This window comes from Erpetoichthys calabaricus, chromosome 12 (genome assembly GCF_900747795.2).
Source record: "Erpetoichthys calabaricus chromosome 12, fErpCal1.3, whole genome shotgun sequence".
Lineage (NCBI taxonomy): Eukaryota > Metazoa > Chordata > Cladistia > Polypteriformes > Polypteridae > Erpetoichthys > Erpetoichthys calabaricus.
Window position 1 is genome coordinate 126,461,112 of NC_041405.2, and position 19,652 is coordinate 126,480,763.

At 41.4% G+C, this 19,652-nt stretch overlaps 1 protein-coding gene across 2 annotated transcripts in view; it reads left to right on the forward strand.

Annotated features, from left to right (window-relative positions):
• Window positions 1-4,142: 4,142 nt before the first annotated feature.
• Window positions 4,143-19,652, forward strand: part of LOC114661543 (mitochondrial ornithine transporter 1-like) — a 58,746-nt gene continuing 43,236 nt past the window's right edge. Inside the window, exons 1-2 of one of the 2 annotated variants that reach the window (XM_028814676.2) lie at window positions 4,143-4,472; window positions 18,748-18,876. In XM_028814676.2, coding sequence (XP_028670509.1) covers window positions 18,795-18,876 — 82 coding nt within the window. In that variant the 5' untranslated portion in view covers window positions 4,143-4,472; window positions 18,748-18,794. The remainder of the gene's footprint in view (window positions 4,473-18,747; window positions 18,877-19,652) is intronic. The other variant, XM_051935216.1, reaches the window with a different exon arrangement.

The window sequence follows — 19,652 nt, forward strand, 5'->3', positions numbered from 1 at the left end:
ACTGGGTTAAGGGTTTACATGGCCACATAACCAGGTTACTGATATGGAAAACTTTGTGTGTTACTATGGTTTCTCAAAGACTATTATCCCAGTTTCTTTAACTGGAATAAGTTTAAGAAATTTTAGAAATTGGGTTTCTGTGAATAATCGGGTTATTAAAGTACACATGAATGCTCCGATTATGAAAAAGCATTTCATTTTGCATCTCCCTTCTTCTGAGGACTACTGGCCTGTGTGCGTGGCCACCAGCAAGACTTAGGCATGTCCTTGGGTCGGCTCATGCAACTGTGGGATAGTGTGGCCATCAGCTGATCCCAGGTGAGAGAAATGAGACGGACCTTGTTGGTGTGAGTGTACAGGTAGATGGGACGAAGCAGCTTGGAGGGCATGGCGCCGCAGAAGACCTGGGCAGCATGATGGAGACGTTGCTGAAGAAGCCAAAGATTCCTTTTAGGGCCACACCAACGGTCTGGCATAAGGTGGTTGGTTCCATTCCTCCATTATACCAGGTACGTTCAAAAAGTTTCCGCACATTTTTTTAACTCTATTTATGAAGAATTTCAAAAATAAATTACATCAATTTTCTACATAATCACCTTCATTTGTGATGCAATTTTACCAGCGATGTACCAACTTTTTAATGCCATCAGCAAAAAATGTTTTTGGTTGAGCGTGTAGCCATTGATGCATTGCTGCTTTCACATCAGGGTTCTTTCTTCATTCCTTGTGGTCATGGATGTAGCTGGATGTCCGGAACACTCTGCATCCGTCACACTAGTACGGCCATTTTCGAACATTTCAATCCACTCATAGACGACTCTACGAGAGAGAACTTTATCCCCATGCTGAGCACACACACACAGATGAATTTGAGCTCCCGGCACACCTCCTGCCTACAAAAAGTGTATGACAGAATGCTGTTCCTTTTTGGTGCAATTTACTGTATATGTTTTGCAGCCATCTTCACTACAGGGTAACAACTCTTATACTAAACTGCAAGGGCAGCCAGCTTGCCAGGCAGAACTAGTCACATGACAATCTCAGACACGACCAGTTACTACTCCTCCCGCCTTCACCGTTTCCAACGAAAATATAAAAGTGCAGAAACGTTTTGAATGACCCTCGTAGTATTGAAAGTATGTTAAAACAATCAGTTGACACCACTTCATTTTGAGGTGTCCTCTTGATCGTGAAGAGATGTTTATCACAAATGGGCTTCAAATGACTCAGAACAGCTCATCTGAATCTTATTAATTTCATCCATCCATCCATTATCCAACCCGCTATATCCTAACTACAGGGTCACGGGGGTCTGCTGGAGCCAATCCCAGCCAACTCAGGGAGCATGGCATGAAACAAACCCCGGGCAGGACGCCAGCCCACCGCAGCTTATTAATTTCCAAAATTATTATTTGTTTTGCTCAGAAATAATCAATTTATCTGTGTTATACAAATAAGTAAACAAGACTGCACATTGATCTATAAAGATAATTTAAAATGAATAAACATTGAAAAAGGCAGGACATGTCCACTGTGACCACAAGGGGGCATAAACACACTCTAAAACTCTGACACAACTTCAGTAACACAAGCCTCGGGTTCAAATAAATCATTTATTACAATCTAACACCCTCCAGGTAGACTTCTTAAATTAAATTTAAAGCATAATTAAACATTCTTTTCTCTTTCATTTTTTCCTTCACTTTTCTTAGGTGAGCTTAGTCCTCTTCCAACTCCCTAGCTGAATCGGCGATGGTTCCTTTATGCTGGACATCGAGGTATTTCTGGTGCATACTACTCTGTGCCCTGGAAGCACTTCCAGGTCGGGGGAAACCTCTCTGTGACAGCAGCTCCTCCTACTGACACCCAAGGACCCCAACATGTCCGTCCACTAACACTACAACTCCCATGCAGACCTGCAGGTGTCCAACTAGGAGCCATACTGGAGGAATACTGCCTCCTATTTTACTGGGTTTAACACATGGCCCTGGGAGGTCTCCCTCCATCCATCCGTTTTAATGGCTTCCCGACAGGTCAAGGTACCACCAGCCGATTCAGTCAGGGTGCCCATTATGATAAGAATGAACGCAAGACATTATAAAGGTTTGGGCCAGCCACCCGTATAATATGCCCTGGCTGCGAAAGATTGAGATTTAGAACAGAGTTGTTCACAAAACTGAGTCCAAAACAGAACTGATTAACTGGAGGTAAAATGGCGGCTTTAAAGGCCCGTAGAGGAAGTGACATCATTAAGGGGGGCTGGAACCGGAAATGATGTCATCAGGACCAGAAGTGACATCATCCAAGGCGCCTGACCTTGAAAGTGATGTCATTGGGACCAGAAGTGACGTCATTGAGGGTGCAGGAACCTGGCGGGATTTCCCGGGAATGGTCTGCAAGGAACTGAGAAAGAGAGTCGGTGCACATCGCCACCCCCTGGTCTGTTGTGGTATTACCATTACTCAGGCCATTTAGCGGTCTCCTACTCACATATGTGTGATACCATCCATCTTTCTCCTTCTGTTATAAAGGTGTCCAGGCCAGGTAAGGACCCATCCACCTTGACTGGGATGCCAGTCAATCCATGTAATCTATGATACCACATGCACTCAGAGAAACAACAAATAAATATAGTGAGTGTGAGGACTGGCAGCAACGACAGATAAATGGCCATAGCGTATGCAGGAAAATAAGTTAGGAAATAAAACAAAATTGTACTAAAATCCCATTTGAATTATAAACAAATAAATAAAACACAAAATTGGCAGGGCATACACATAAACAATTGCCCATTCATTGTATTTCTGAGGTAGCCAGGTTTTTAATCTCTTACCAAAAATGCAAATGTATGTACCTTCACAAACTTAAAGTCCCACCTTTATGGGATTGCCTTTTAGATCCACTGCCACAGTACGTGGTCTCATGGAAGCAGCCAGTCCACCGAAGCACTGCACTTTGTGAGTAAATGTGCTGTAAGCATTTCTCGCAGTCACCCTGGTGAAATATCAGGGTAGACCCTCTTCAAGGGTGCCACGGTGGTTGTGCTGCTGCATCGCAGTACAGGGACCCGGGTTCTCGTCCTGGTTTATCCATGTGTGGAGTTTGCATGTTCTCCATGTGTCCTCTGGATGCTCCAGTTTCATCTCACAATCCCAAAACATGGAGGTTAGGTGAACTGGTGACACTAAATTGGCCCTAGTGTGGGGGTATGTGTGTGTTGGACTGGCCCAACGTCCGGGGTTTGTTCCAGCCTTGTGCCCTATGCTACCTGACCCACAGGGTTGGATTAAGCAGGTTAATCAAACCCATGACTGACATTCTTCGAATCTCTGACCAGCTTCAGAAGATCTGTTTTCTGCCGGAGCTTCATGATAATTGCATGTTTGTCTGTGTGCCTGTTTTTGTATTTGATGCACACACCCAGAAAATTCTACCAATTTGTAGAATTTCTCCCTTTGAAACTCCAATTATCCTCCTACATCCCCCCAAGACGTGAAGGTTAGGATAACTGGTTTCAAATTGGGCAATGTGTGAATGTGAAAAGTGGCCATGAGTACAACTTACTGGAGTCCTGTTTTGCGAGGATTGTCTCCAGCCCGAAGGAACCCTTAAATGGTCTGAGAAAGGCATGGCGTATTTGGGACTCTTTCTGAGAAAGTCACTATCACCTTCTCTGGTGCATTCATCAAACGGCAGTTCTTCTTTGTTTCTCTCCGTAGTTTATGATTTTTTAAAAAGCGTTTTCTTGTTGAATTGATCGACCTTTCAGAAACGAAAACAAAAACTCAAGAACTTTCTGCACATTATGAAAGTTACATTAATTAAATAACTGAAGGATCTGATACGTTAGCGCACTCGCCCCTGACTTTTACATTTTTGAGTTCATAGCTGGGCTGTTTGCAGTGTTCGTTTCTTGCGTGTCCCATCCGGCGTTTGTTCCTGTCTAATTAATGTTCCTTATTATTCTAGAGGGACAGAGAAAGAGGGCTTGGATCGTCTCTTATTCCTCGTGATCACACTGTATAAAACAAGTTTACAATGGCTGAAACAAATCAAATAAAGGGGAAATAGTAATTGGGTTAAAAGCAGCTGTTACGTGCGAGCATAGCAATAGGACAAAGTCTGCGAACACCCGATCTAGTCATGCAGGCAGCAGCAGTTACAGCAAGGAGTGAACTGTTTCCGATCGCATCTTCCCAGTGTCCTCCTAAAACAAACAAACAAAATCCCTGACGCCGACAACAAATCGTCTTCCTCCTGCGCTGACGCGGGGTAAGCGCGAGAGCAGCTGGGAATCCGACTCTTTAAATACGGGCAACCCAGCGCGTCTGAGCGCTTCTTTCAGTGGGATCGAGGGTTTCGGTTCAATGATCTAAGCAACGTGGCCGAGAGTGGTATTTAAATAAAATAAATAAAACCAGATAAATAAAGAAGAGAGCAGCTCGGATTTGACCACTTTCGTTTGCAGGCAGGTAAGCGTGAAGTTTGGGGTCCGCACTTCAGTTTGCTCGACTTCATTGCCTCAGCTGTTCTAAATGTTTCAAGCTTTTGTATTTTTCTTTTCAGAGCACACTAACGCTGTTTGTTTCGAGTACGTGCATGTTATTTGACTGTGTTGCCATTTATAATAATAATAATAATAATAATCATTCTTTACATTTACGTATATAGCACTCCATGGACGAACCAAGACTCTAAGCCATGACCATCTTACAACAGCGCTACCATTTATGTTCTTGTAAATGTTTCTATTTTTCAATTTTTGCTAATGCCAATGAAACGCGAGGATGAACGGCGGCGTTTTGTTCAATGGGGGTTCGAACAGACATGCTAGGAGAAACTTTGCGGCCAGGCGACAGCCCGGTGTCCGAACATCACAGCCGTCGACTGACCTCGCAGTTCGACTCTGTTGTTGGGGACCCCTCTACTGGCGGCAGAATTTAATTCCAACTAATATCTTAATTGCGGCTCTTTTTAGTTTCCTCCACTTAAGGGGGGTTGTTTTTGCCCCTGTGCAAAGTAGAGGTTCATAGCTGAAGGCAATGAGAGACGTCTTGATTATACTGTGGTGGGGAGCGCTTGATGTTTGGGTGTAAGAGATTCGAATGATTAAATGTTTTATTCGGGGCCCTCTCTTCACTTAAGGTAGCAGAAGGTTTTAGTATACTCGTATAATGGCTTAGTGCTTTTCATCATTTGCCTCTTCTGAATAGAAAACTAATGATCGTTCTTAAATATTACTAGGACGTGTGTTATCCTGTTTAATAACGAACAGACAATCAGTCCTTTACATGGGGATTTCTTATTCCTTAGCTCTTCTCTCTGTGTCTTAACAAAAGGTTACAAAGAGGAGAGGAGGTGTAAGCTAACTGTGAGCTCTGCTGACTCTCTCTGTGACCACAACAAGAAATCCTGTAGGATTTCTTAAGGCATTACCATGTACTCCTTTAAAAATGATGGGCCCAGAGTGGTTCTTCACAGCAGTGCAATGGGGGGGGGGGGGGAAAACCATTTTTGATTCCTGAAAGGCCCACCCACAAGAAAGGTTCCAGAAAGAACCTCCGTTTATTTAGATCCATAACAAGTTCAATACAGTAAATAGCCGTGAATAGATGGCAACAGATTTGTGAAATCCCAGTGTGTTATTGACTTTATAAGAACTCTCACTGCATATACTAACGCCGGCTAAGTGCAGGTTTTCCTAATCTGTTAGTGTCCAGGTAGCCTACCCAACATTCAAGATTTCAGGGGGGTTTTTTTAAAAATTTTTTTAAACATATTAATTTTTTCAAAGCATAAAGAACCAACGTCGTATGCAAAGCACCCATCCCAGAATGAAATGGCTTTTGGTCAAGCAGTAGCCCAACGATGAACCACCCAACCCAGTAAGGTACCATAAAGTGCCATTAAAAAAATCTGATTTTTAAGAGTGCTGCTGATGAGCATGGTAAGACAGCAGTTGAATTACAAGAGAAGTGATGTGTGTAAGATAGCAGTCTCTGTCCTCCTCCTGTCACCATCTTAAAGGGGTGAAGGTGTATAAAGATCAATATTTTCCATACTGTGTGTTTAGCTCAGATGGAATTTATAATGTTTCTTTTACAGATACGTTTTCAGAAATGGGGCAGTCAGGCAGTTCGTCTTATCTGATGTTACTTTGCACTTAATCGCTTAGAGGCAGTGCAGTATCAGCATCACCGACACCGTCGGGGGTCATGAAGTTCTCCCACAGATAGCCAGTATGGCTTATCAAGCTGTATGGGTCAGCTTCAAATGTCTGGAAAATTCTGGAAGATCCCATGATTGTTCAGCCTTAATACTATGGATTAATACATGTGTGATGTGTTTCTAGCAAAAATATGCTCCTTTGTGAGGAGGAACAGGTGGCGCACTGTCAGAGCCCTACAAAATGACGCCCATCTGGCTACTGGTGTACATGTTTCTGACCAAACTGTTAGAAACGTACTCCATGAGGGCCCAATGTCCTCTAGTGGGACCTGTGTTCACAGCACATTACTGGGCAGCTCAATTTTTCATTCGCCAGAGAATACCACAGTTGGCAGCTTTGTTATTGGCAGGTTCACAATGAGCACATGCAACTGACATGAGAGAGTCTGTAGAAACCGTGGTGAATGTTATGTGGCCTGCAACATCATCCACCATGAACGGTTTGGTGGTGGGTCAGTGATGGATTCGGGAGGCATACCTTGGAGTGTCGCATAGACTTCCATGTGCTAGGCAATGGTACCCTGACTGCTATTAGGTACTGGGATGAAATCCTCTGAGTTGTTTTCAGACCTTACACTGGTGCAGTGGGCTCTGGGTCCCATCTGGTGCAGGAAAATGCCCAGCATCTTGTGGCAAGTGTGTGTAGGCAGTTTCTGGATGATGAAGGCACTGGTGCCATTGACTGGCCTGCATGTTCTCCAGACCTGAAACAACTTGAGAACCTCTGGGACGTTGCGTATCGGTGCATCCGACTCTGACAAATGGCACCACAGACTGTCCAGGTGCTCACTAATGCCCTGGTCCAGGTTTGGAAGGAGATGCCCCAGGATACCATTCTCCTTCTCATCAGGGCCATGCCCAGACATTGGCAGGAGTGTATACATGCATACACACTACTGAGTCGCATTATGAGCTGCCATGGTGAAATTCACGCAAAGCTGCATCGGCCTATGATTTCAAGTTTTGACTTTAATTTTCAGTGTGATTTTGAATCAGCCCCTCGATGGGTTGGTGGTTTTGGTTTCAATTGACTGTTGTCACATCGTTTTGTTCTCAACAAATTATTCGATATTACTTGGTAAAGATTTTCCACTTGAACATTTCATTCATCGAGATCCGATATGTGATTTAAATGTTCCCTTAATTTATTTTGAGCGTTGGCTTTTCATTGTACGGGGAGTTATGGTGTCAATAGATTTTAAATTTTTCTTTATTTCTGTAAATTTCAAATGAGCCGTCTTTATATAGAGCCTTCTTTATTTTTTGGTGACCATTTAAGTATAGACTCCTGAAGTAACTAACTTAAGAGTCGCTTGTAACCTTCTGGTTTAAAGGTCAGTGCCTTGACCCCTGGGCCACGCTGCTTACTCAGCCAGGATGTTTGGACTGATTGAACCCCTGCCTGCGATTTGTTGCGCTGCTTGCTTCAGCTCCTTGTCATCTATTTGTGTAACATTTCATTTCCTTGGAATGGAACTGGCAATGACCAGGTACTTTGTACATATACTAGCATATTAATACAATTTATTTTTATGAAGAGCTGCTTTTCCAATACCACATCTTAGGGATGTTTTGCTTAAAACATAAATCTAGAACTGTTGATTTTACTGCTAAAAATAAAACCTATTTGCTCAGTGTGGTGGTGTTCAATTGTAGGTCAGCCTAGTGGCTCGATGGGTAGTGCTGCTGCCTCACAGAGCCAACAAATTAAGTCTGAAGTCAACGCCTGGTTGTTTTGGTCCATAGGGGTTTTGCGTACTTTCCCCTTATTTGTGTTTTTCTCTAGATTACTGCAGTGTTCCTCCCAGACCCCCAAGACATGCTGAGTTGGTTGAGTGATGATTACAAGTAAAAGGAAGCAATGCTCAAGATTTAGAACACCCTAGTTAGATCTCATCTGGAGTACTGTGTGCAGTTTTGGTCTTCAGGCTACCAAAAGGACTTAGCAGCGCTAGAAAGAGTCCAAAGAAGAGCAACTAGGCTTATTCCAGGGCTACAGAAGATGAGGAAAGATTAAAAGAGCTGAGCCTTTTCAGTTTAAACCAAAGAAGATTAAGAGGTGACATGATTGGACTGTTTAAAATTTATGAAGGGTATGAGTCCAAAGGATGGAGACTGTTATTTTCAAAACAGTTCATCAAGAACACAGGGACACAGTTAGAAACTTAAGGGTAAATTTCACACAAACATTGAAAGTTTTTCTGCACATAAAGGACCACGGACACATGGAATAAGCAACCAAGTAGTGTGGTAGACCGTAGGGCTTTAGGGCCCTTCAGAACTAGATGTTATTTTGGAGGACTGGCAATCTTTGTTGGACTGCGTGGCCTGTTCTCGTCCAGATTGTTCTAATGTTCAGACTGTGATGGTGTGTGGGCCTGTGCTTGACTGCAATATGTCATTGTGATTTTGTGCTTTCAATAAGCTTTGCATTCCTATAGATACTCTGCTCATGAAATATTCTGCTTTCATATATCTCTTATGTGAAATCCTCTTTATATCCTACATCTTACTTTTTGCTTTCAGTTGTATGCTGTGCCAATCAGTATGAAATGTATTTCTTGAGCTCTGCTAGGAGAAACCCTGAGAAAATTTTGTTTCAAGAGATTTCTCATACTTTTTAAACACTAAATGGTTTATTGTACCAGAACAATATTATTTTAAAGTTATGAAGGCGTTGCAACGCCCTTGCAACTGGGAACAAGAAAAAACAACTGGAGCACAGCACCACCACCACTGCTGACCTGGCACTTTTGAATGGTACCCTCATGATGTTCCAACCTCCAAACTTCTGCATTCTTTGACAGCACCTGGAGGAGACTACAGCCTGAGCACCAGAGCACCTCGGCTCATAGACATGAGGAGAGGGACATGGAGATGAAGATCAAGAGTCAGTGAGGGTCCTAACTGCTGGACTTATGCACATCTTTGACGAATTCCAGTGGGGTTGTATTGGCAGATCTTGAAGTGGATTATATTCTGTATGATTATCTAATACAAGCTAAGTTTAGAATAAAAATTTGTATCTTCATTTGCTTGTTGTTTTTGCTGTTGTGGCTTTGAGATGGCACTGTAAGTGAACCATCCTTCCAAAATGCATTCCCCAGCTTTGAAACTCATAAATTCATTTAGCCAGTCTCTCCTGACTGAATATACAGTGGTGTGAAAAACTATTTGCCCCCTTCCTGATTTCTTATTCTTTTGCATGTTTGTCACACAAAATGTTTCTGATCATCAAACACATTTAACCATTAGTCAAATATAACACAAGTAAACACAAAATGCAGTTTGTAAATGGTGGTTTTTATTATTTAGGGAGAAAAAAAAATCCAAATCTACATGGCCCTGTGTGAAAAAGTAATTGCCCCCTGAACCTAATAACTGGTTGGGCCACCCTTAGCAGCAATAACTGCAATCAAGCGTTTGCGATAACTTGCAATGAGTCTTTTACAGTGCTCTGGAGGAATTTTGGCCCACTCATCTTTGCAAAATTGTTGTAATTCAGCTTTATTTGAGGGTTTTCTAGCATGAACCGCCTTTTTAAGGTCATGCCATAGCATCTCAATTGGATTCAGGTCAGGACTTTGACTAGGCCACTCCAAAGTCTTCATTTTGTTTTTCTTCAGCCATTCAGAGGTGGATTTGCTGGTGTGTTTTGGGTCATTGTCCTGTTGCAGCACCCAAGATCGCTTCAGCTTGAATTGACGAACAGATGGCCGGACATTCTCCTTCAGGATTTTTTGGTAGACAGTAGAATTCATGGTTCCATCTATCACAGCAAGCTTTCCAGGTCCTGAAGCAGCAAAACAACCCCAGACCATCACACTACCACCACCATATTTACTGTTGGTATGATGTTCTTTTTCTGAAATGCTGTGTTATTTTTACGCCAGATGTAGCGGGACATTTGCCTTCCAAAAAGTTCAACTTTTGTCTCATCAGTCCACAAGGTATTTTCCCAAAAGTCTTGGCAATCATTGAGATGTTTCTTAGCAAAATTGAGACGAGCCCTAATGTTCTTTTTGCTTAACAATGGTTTGCGTCTTGGAAATCTGCCATGCAGGCCGTTTTTGCCCAGTCTCTTTCTTATGGTGGAGTCGTGAACACTGACCTTAATTGAGGCAAGTGAGGCCTGCAGTTCTTTAGACGTTGTCCTGGGGTCTTTTGTGACCTCTCGGATGAGTCGTCTCTGCGCTCTTGGGGTAATTTTGGTCGGCCGGCCCACTCCTGGGAAGGTTCACCACTGTTCCATGTTTTTGCCATTTGTGGATAATGGCTCTCACTGTGGTTCGCTGGAGTCCCAAAGCTTTAGAAATGGCTTTATAACCTTTACCAGACTGATAGATCTCAATTACTTCTGTTCTCATTTGTTCCTGAATTTCTTTGGATCTTGGCATGATGTCTAGCTTTTGAGGTGCTTTTGGTCTACTTCTCTGTGTCAGGCAGCTCCTATTTAAGTGATTTCTTGATTGAAACAGGTGTGGCAGTAATCAGGCCTGGGGGTGGCTACGGAAATTGAACTCAGGTGTGATACACCACAGTTAGGTTATTTTTTAACAAGGGGGCAATTCCTTTTTCACACAGGGCCATGTAGGTTTGGATTTTTTTTCTCCCTAAATAATAAACACCATCATTTAAAAACTGCATTTTGTGTTTACTTGTGTTATATTTGATTAATGGTTAAATGTGTTTGATGATCAGAAACATTTTGTGTGACAAACATGCAAAAGAATAAGAAATCAGGAAGGGGGGCAAATAGTTTTTCACACCACTGTAGGCTCAGGACCCCTGGGACCCTGAACTGGAGTAAGTGGGATTGAGAATGTTATCTTTTTGTATTATGTCAAAAAACACAACTGTAGCTTGAATGTGAATAACTGACACACTCTGTGGTGGGCTGTGGTGCTTTTTTGCCTTTTTCTTTGCTTGCTTCCAATTGCTAAGTACCTTATTTAATTTCAGCACTCGGTCTTAGGAAAGTTTAAAGTTCCCATTAGGTAAGGTGTAGAGCATTCTCTAGGCCAGTGGTCCTCAGTCCGGTCCAGTCCTAGTGGCCTATGGTGGCTGCAGGTTTTCTACATAATCAACTTCTCCATGCTATTTCTATTATCTAACGAAATTCCAAAACTTGAAATGTAGAAGGTGTTGGTTATATGGTGATAATGTGTTTTTTATCGTGGCTTTTAGGATTTAACATCTGCATGGTTTGATTTAGTGACCTGAGAAATCAAAATTCAAAAAATCTCTAGTAGTTTAATAGAAAAAGAGGGATAACTCAATAAACATGTATCACAGGGTAACGAAGAAACTGGAAAACATCTTGGCTGATGACATCCATTAGTGTACCTTTAGCAGATTACGCAGGATGTTCACTTTAAAGACCCCCAAACTTCCTCGGGAACTCCTTTCTTCCCAGTGCTATTTGGGTTTCAGCAAAAAATATCACATAGACGCACATGTCCTGGCTTATTGTGTAAACACGTCTACGTAAAAATGTCAAAGTTGTTATTTAATTGGCTATTTTACGACTCTGTTGTAATTCTAGCAAAAATCGTGAAATAATTAGAAGGCTTATTTTGGTTTTGTTAGAAATTTCAACCTAAGTTTGTTTCACTTAAGACATTGTCATATTGTACAATTTTTCCAGAGATTTGCAGTCGCATACTTCATTTGCATTATCTTAGGGAGATGGAGACGGGTGCAGTGTGCTCTTGTGGCATGTAGTGTGACATACCCTGCGACTCGATCCAACCAGTCTGCAATTTGCCCTGATTAAATCAAAATGGTCTGAAGTATTGCCTTAAGTCATAGGAGAAGACTGTGTGTGTGAGAGGGTTAAGAACCAATGAGTGCTCCGCTGGAAGGATATAATGCAGCAACAAGAAATAAGGAACACGGGTGTTTTGGACCTCCCAAGCAGAAGAGAAGCTCACTTGTCTGTTTTATATACTGCAATAGAATGGAAAAAAGTAAAGTGTCCAGAATTGAGGTTGAGCGCACCATCCTGGAAAGCATTCGTTCAGAACCAGCTCTGTTGTGCAGCACATTGTTGGCTGTCAGAACAAGGGATGAGCATGCAATACTTGGAAATGTGAAACTGTGCTGGCAAGTCATCAGGGAGTCATGTAATTTGTCATGTCCTATAATATCTAGTTGTTGGCTGAGGAAATCTGATTACTGTACACAAGGTCGGCAATATTAGTCACCCAGTTTGACATAATGTACCACCTGCTTTATCCAAGAAAATACGTAACCTGATCTGTGGACCCTCAAAAGGTACATGCTTAAAAAGTGGCTGCAGGGGTGATGACATCTTGTTAACTGGTTGCTAGTTAAGAAAACAATACATCATTTAAGAATGCAAATTCTAAACAAATTTGGTTCAAGTAAGAAGTTGCACAACTTTCTTCATTCTTGTAGGCAGCACATCTATGCTCTGTAGTCTAAATTTGGAAATAACAAAACCACCACTGATGTTTATTTGATCCGTTAAATAGAGTAGACTGCAGTTGGACAGAGTATGACTTTGTGGATGTGTTGGGGGTTTCTTTCCAGGGATTTGTTCATTTCATCGTTTGTTCAAAAATGAACTAAGAATTTCATAAGACAATTCTCAATTTTTGTTTTGTTTTTTTTCAAAACCCCCAAAACATTATTTCAGAAAATGAAGTTGCAATATCAAAATCAGTGAACCCTATTCCATTAGAAGTAAAACCACCACAGACCAGAAATAGTTAGAAGTCTTGATAAATGTTGTCAAGATTTTGACAAGACAGAAGTTGCATGCATTTTTTTTCTTAACACCTTATCTGAAACCCTTCTTTTCATTACCTTAATTTTCCTTTTAAATCTGAACCCAAAAATTGTATTCAGTAACTTGGACATTCCCATGAATGAGTGTTCTTCCAAGTTCAGTAAGGTCATAGCATTTCAGGATTGTAATTGGAGTGCCATCTTCAATCAGGATCTTCTAATCCATTCACAAGGGTTCTTGCAACAGACTCCTATTGTGATGTGGATTCTGTGAGGTATTGCCTATAGTATCCTAGAGGGATGTGTTCCATGCTTGCATCAGATTAAATAATGGCAAGTTGTTCCAACATGTGAAGCTACCAAGACACACACTTTCTGAGGTATTTGCTGGTTAGTAGACGTCTGTTTCATTAGATTTGATGATGGAGTATTTAACATCACAGGTTTGACTCACCAGTGCGCAATCTTCAATAACTTTACATCAAGTCACAACTAGTGTTCCATTGTGTTTCTCATGCTGCTTCTACTTTTGACCCTTGAATTTGTTTCTTGCTAATGAATTTACAGTTGCTTTATAATTTAAGCTTGTCTGATGTACCGAATTCTGATCCTGTCTCTCTGCTTTTCCATGTTGCTCATTAGATGCCATCACAGTCAAACATTCAGGAAGTGCTCAAGAGCTTTTCTTATTTGTGATAGATTGCTACATTTTTGTAGCAATAAGCACCCTGCCCAGGATTGGTTCCCTGCCTTGTGCCCTGTGTTGGCTGGGATTGGATCCAGCAGACCCCCGTGACCCTGTGTTCGGATTCAGCGGGTTGGAAAATGGATGGATGGATAATATATATCTGTCAGTGTAATTTTACAACTTGAGTTCTCCAGGCCTCTGCGGGCCAACTTTGTGGTATCCTTTCATCTGATCAGTCTGTCTCTAAGGCTCCAGAAAGTACTACTGCTGTGGAAATCATCCTGCAGTGTTCCTATTCTAAAGAAGGCAGGTGCCTCATCACCCAATGACTACAGACCAGTGGCACTTACATCTCACAGCATGAAGACTTTTGAGAGACATGGACCCACTGCAATTTGCCTATCAGACAAAGATTGGAGTGGAGGGTGCAATTTTCTGTCTGCTCCACAAGGCTGCTTCTCACTAGCACCAAGCTGGCAGCTCTGTGAGAATTGTTTTTTGATTTCTCCAGCACCTTTAGTGCGATCCAGCCATCCCTAAGGGATAAGCTCAGAGATGTGCAGGTGGAAAAGCCTATGCTGTCCTAGATAATGGACTACCTGTCAGGCAGACTGCAGTTTGTGAAACTTTAGAACTGTCTTTCTGATACAGACACGAGCAACACTGGACCACCACAAGGAACAAGGAACCACCACTCTGTACTCCTCAGACTAAAAGTATAACACCAGGTCATGTCACTTGCAGAAATTCTTAGATGATTCTGCACTTGAGTTGTATTAATAAAGGGGATGAGAGAGAGTACAGGATTCACGGTGAAGAACGTTTGTTTCTTGATGGAGAAAAAAATTGTCTACAACTTAACATCAGCAAAAACAAGGAATTGGGTATTGACTTGACATACCAAAGAGCATTTATGTCCGGTCACCATTCAGGGAGTGGATTTAGAGGTTTTCCACATCAATGACAGACTGGTTTTGTAACACAGAGGAATTATATAAGTAAGTGCAGAACAGGCTCTTCTTCCTTAGGAGATTATGCTCCATTCATGTAGGTAGTTAGATTCTTCACATCATCTACAAGTCCGTGATGGGTAGTGTGATTTTTTTTCTACCCTCTGGTCTGGTAACATCACTTCAAGAGGGGCCCACCGAATCAACAAGCTAATTAAAAGGCTAGCACAGTTATGAACATACTCTGAACCTCCTGGAGGTATAGGAGGAGATCATTTGTCTGTTTTGTTTTAATTACATTCTGTCTGAAATGTTTAATATAACAAAACAATAATAGAAAAACCTGTGATCACGATTTGAGAATGTTATACTCTAGTGCCCCTGACTGAAACCCCAAACACTATGGGCTCAAAATCTTGGCTATTGTTCTTTCATGATGAGGGATTTGTTGGATTAGGAAACTCCATAATTTGCTGTTAACTAATGCACCTTCAGTGTTTGTGGTTTTGTTTTGTTTTGCTTTTTCTGGTCATAATGGTAACCAGATACATTTATAGTGGGTGTAGCAGTAGACAGCCTGCTAAGTTGTGTACTCTGATATTATATTCTGTTATCTTTTAAATAGAAGTGGATGCATAAACTTCAATCAAGTAAATTTAGACCCACCTGGTAGTTCTCATCAGTGCAAAGGAAGCCTCTCTTACTGTATGTTTACAATCCAGTGTGACTGTAAATGTGAGCTCCTCACCAAAGTGAGGCACAAATGAATGTTACGTAAAGTGGCTCCTCAAGTGTTTCATGCTGCAGGTGACACTGTCATCATTCACAAAATAAAGGTTTGTTTGGGACGGCTTGTTCAAATTGCAGCAAGGAGAATCTTGATGAAAAAAGACCATTTGAGCACATACACCAGTATTAGCATCATCACACTGGCTGCCTGTGTCTTTTGGGATTGATTTTAAAATATTCAGTTGTACAGAAGGCACTCTGAGAGATGCAAGATTATTTTTTTTTGGAATGCCTGTTTCCATACTTCCCTAATTGTAATCTCGCATCTTATAACACTTATTTGTTAAATGCTCAAAGAACAAAGTATCTTTTTTGCACAGGACTGAATGTTACTATTTCTTAATTGTGTACCTGAAACATTCTGCATAGACTCTGCAAGCTCATCTTCTGTACACTTGTAGCCTTTGATTCAGACTGTAACAGTTCCAGTGTTGCTCAGTGGGATCACTCCTTCACCATACGGACTCTGCAGGATGGTCAAGTGAGTGGTGGTATCTTCTTGGTTTTCAAGTGGGCACCCTCTTTCCTCAATATTTTACCGATAGGTACACAATACCTTCAGATTTCACCTCTGGGCTCATCCCTTAGATGCCATACACTCACTTGAAGGCCCAGGTGGAGTCTTTCCTGTTTATCCAGAGGGACCAACTACCCTGCTCAGCAGTTCTGTAGAGGTCTTTGACAACTTTCTGGTGGGCCTTACCTCACACCCCTAGTTTGTTGAGCTGCCTTACTGTTGGTGTGGCTATGAATGCTCTGCAGCCTACAAGCTCAGCATACCTCGGCTTCTTGAGCTCGTAAGCCTCCTCCATTGCATCCTCCCAGGGCATGGTAAGCTCGATAATGTAAACGAATATAAAGCTGGAGTGAGGCCGACCATAGCACAAGGCCTGGTCTCAGGTTGGTTGCCGCAATTTCAAAAACCTAGTGAGACAGCAGTTTACTTTCTTGCACTTAAAAAAATCTGAAATTATTGAATAGGTTACTTTAGGCTAGTACTGTTAAATGCTTCAAAAAATATTGCTTTTTTTTTTTTTTTAATTTAGCCTGTTCATAATTTATTTATAATACATTTGCAACAGATTAACACTGCATGATCATGTATTTTAAGCTTTGAATTTATTTGCAGTTATAAGTATGTCTTCTTAGAATACAACTGCTAGACAGTCCTAAATATTTGCAGTACTATAGCACTGCTGACTGACACCACGGAGCATCAAAGTTCAAAGATTTGCGCAGTTGGGAGTCCGTCGCCAATTCACAATTTCCAGCAAGAACCTGTCTGATTGCAGCATGAGCTAACAGGAGAACTTATAACATGCTGGTTAGACCTCATCTGTGGTACTGTGTACAGTTTTGGTCTCCAGGCTACAAAATAGGCACACAGCACTGGAAAAAATCCAGAGAAGAGCGATCAGGTCGGTTCCAGGACTGTAGAAGATGAGTTATGAGGACAGATTAAAAGAACTGAGCCTTTTCAGTTGAAGCAAAAGGAGATTAAGAGAAGGCATAATTGAAGTGTTTAAAACAATGACAAGAATTACTACAGTAGATCGAGACTGTTACATTAAAATGAGTTCTTGAAGAACGCAGTTAGAAACTTAAAGGTAAATTTTGCCCAAACATTGTGAAGTTTTTCTTCACACAGAACCAGACACAAGGAATAAGTTACCAAGTTGTGTGGTAGACTGTAGGACTTTAGGGTCTATCTATACTCTATTTCATGTTATTTTGAAAGAATTAACTGGATAGGACTGATGAGCTGCTTTGAGCTCAATGGCCTCTTCTCTTCTAAATTGTTCTAAAAATTCCTTTAATCAAACAGTCCATTTCTGAACCCTGTGATTGGAGAACTTCCTGTCGAGGTTAGCTGAGGTCTGTTGCTCTCAGTCCTCACCTGTAGGGCACAACATCACCACTACACTGCACCTGTCCTCAGGGCAAATCCCAACCTCATCACCAAAGTGTATTGCTGTGGACTTGAATTGATATTTTTCACGGTACAAGGATTTGCACCGTGGTGAACTGTTGGAGGTGCGTCTCCTTGCAGCATGAGCTAAGATGTGTTGTAGATAAAGTCCACAGCAATACAAATGCATCTTTTTTTTTTTTTTTGCTTTTGTCTATTCCCCTGTGACCGGAGGATACAATGTTACTGTTCCTCTTGCATGTCCTGTTGTAAAAGGGAACTAAAGGAAGCTGGTGTGAGAAAGGACATCTGACTTTAAAAGTATCTGCTCCAATAACCCCTTTTCAGAAAGGTAACAAACGGTACAACCTCTGAGAACACAGTAGATTGATATTACACTGTCATTAATCCATTTCTCTTTCTGGTGTTCTGTCACATGGCAGCTACTTTTCATGCTGAAAAGGCTTAAGGATACCACTGCTGTCATGATCACTGCAACATGGAATTTTCTAGTTCTTTTCATCATACACAAATAATTCTCATCCAAAATTGTTGTCCAGGTATTGATTTGGCAAAATTTTACACTGGATGCCCTTCCTGATGTAACCCTCCCCATTTTTCTGGGCGTAGGACTGGCACGAAGAAACACACTGGTTTGTGCAACCCCTGTGGCTGGCATTAATACAGACTAAAGTTTATTTTCTTCTCCTCTCTCTGATCGTAGCATATGATATTATATCAGACATAGACTTTCTCTGTGTTAACTATTGGAGACTTATAAACCTTGGATTTTTCCATTTTACCTTATTTATATTTTTAATTCAATTTTACTTTTGAGTTGTACTTACGTGTGATAATAGCACTTATTACTATAGCACATTATGTTTAAAGAAGGCCTTGCATATTTGTATTTAGCCCTGAGTGTGTTTTCCGTGGGCTACACGGAGGATGTGAAGTAAAGTGTGACTCCATCAAAAGGGACTCTAACCTTAAATATCCAAGAGGAGTCTCCCAACACTTTTAGATTTAGAAAGTTGGCCAAAGCTTTGCAAAACAACGAATCTAAATGTAACCTGAGGCTTTAGAATTGATTCCTTGAATTGAGCACTTTTTGGTGTTTGATCCTCCCAGTCAGTTGATTTTATTTAATAATCTTTTTTTAAGAGCTGAATACAGTGATTATGAACTGCCTGGCATAGGCATACATGTGACAAGTGTGGTACCAATCTGGTCACTTTCTTGCATGCATCAAATAATAGTCAGAATTTTGAGTGAAAATCAACTTCCATAACTGAAATTAAGGAAAACTTGAATTGGTCTTTCTGACAGCTCTGTTCTTAGAGAGTGCACTGATTTTTATATTGTGCTAAAGTGTACACTGTTAGTTGTATTTCTTACTTCTAACTTCCCTTTCTCTTCCTCCCTTCAAGTTTACTGCAGCTAAAAATTGAGACATCATCTTGCCGAGTTCCTCGACATGCAGGCAGAGATGTCCCTGCAGACTGTTCACATCCACCCGGTCATTGAGGCAATGATCAATCTGACCGCAGGAGCCGCAGGTAAGCTGCTCAAAATGGTTAAACCTCTTGCTTTGCAATGACGATGATGACTTGGGTGCACCTTAGACTGCATCAGACATTGTTGGCTCTTTGTTATAAATGTTGATTGATGTGTTTCACCTTGGATCACCCTCCCACCAATCCATGGGACAGTGTGTCCTAGTTTTCTGTATCTTAACCACACAAGTTGTCCAAAGTGCACCAGGAGGCGACTTTGTTTAGTTTTATGCTGCGGTAAATAATGATAAAGGAATAGTGTCGTGTGGGGCTGATGCTAAAGGGCGCCTTGAGGAACAGAGGCCTACCTACCAGACTGCAGACTCCTACTCTGAGAACAGAAGGCGTTCTTTAGCGTCCAGTGCTCAGCTTGTCCCACTTTTTACTTGAATGCACTGGGCGCATCTTGTGCTTTTTTTTTTTCCTCCCAATTCAGTATATTAACATGGAAAGTTGTTTTTTTTTTTTTCTGCATTCTTTTATAGCCTAACCCTGTTTTGATTGATTTCTATGTTGTGGTTTCTGACATTTGCTCTTTTCCAGCAGCCTCTTAATCTCTATCGGTATTGCATTCTGTTTAGATAAGCAGTGTTGTCTAGTACAGTAGTTTTCAAAATGGGGTCTGCCACATTCTCGGGGGGCCACAGCACCCCTGATGAAGTTCACATTCAAAAAATAAAAAATCCATTCCGATTTTACAGATTCTCATGGTTTTTTAATATTCATAACTGAAAATGTTCTGCAGTTGCTTGCATGAGGGTGGGTCGGTATCAGTGTAG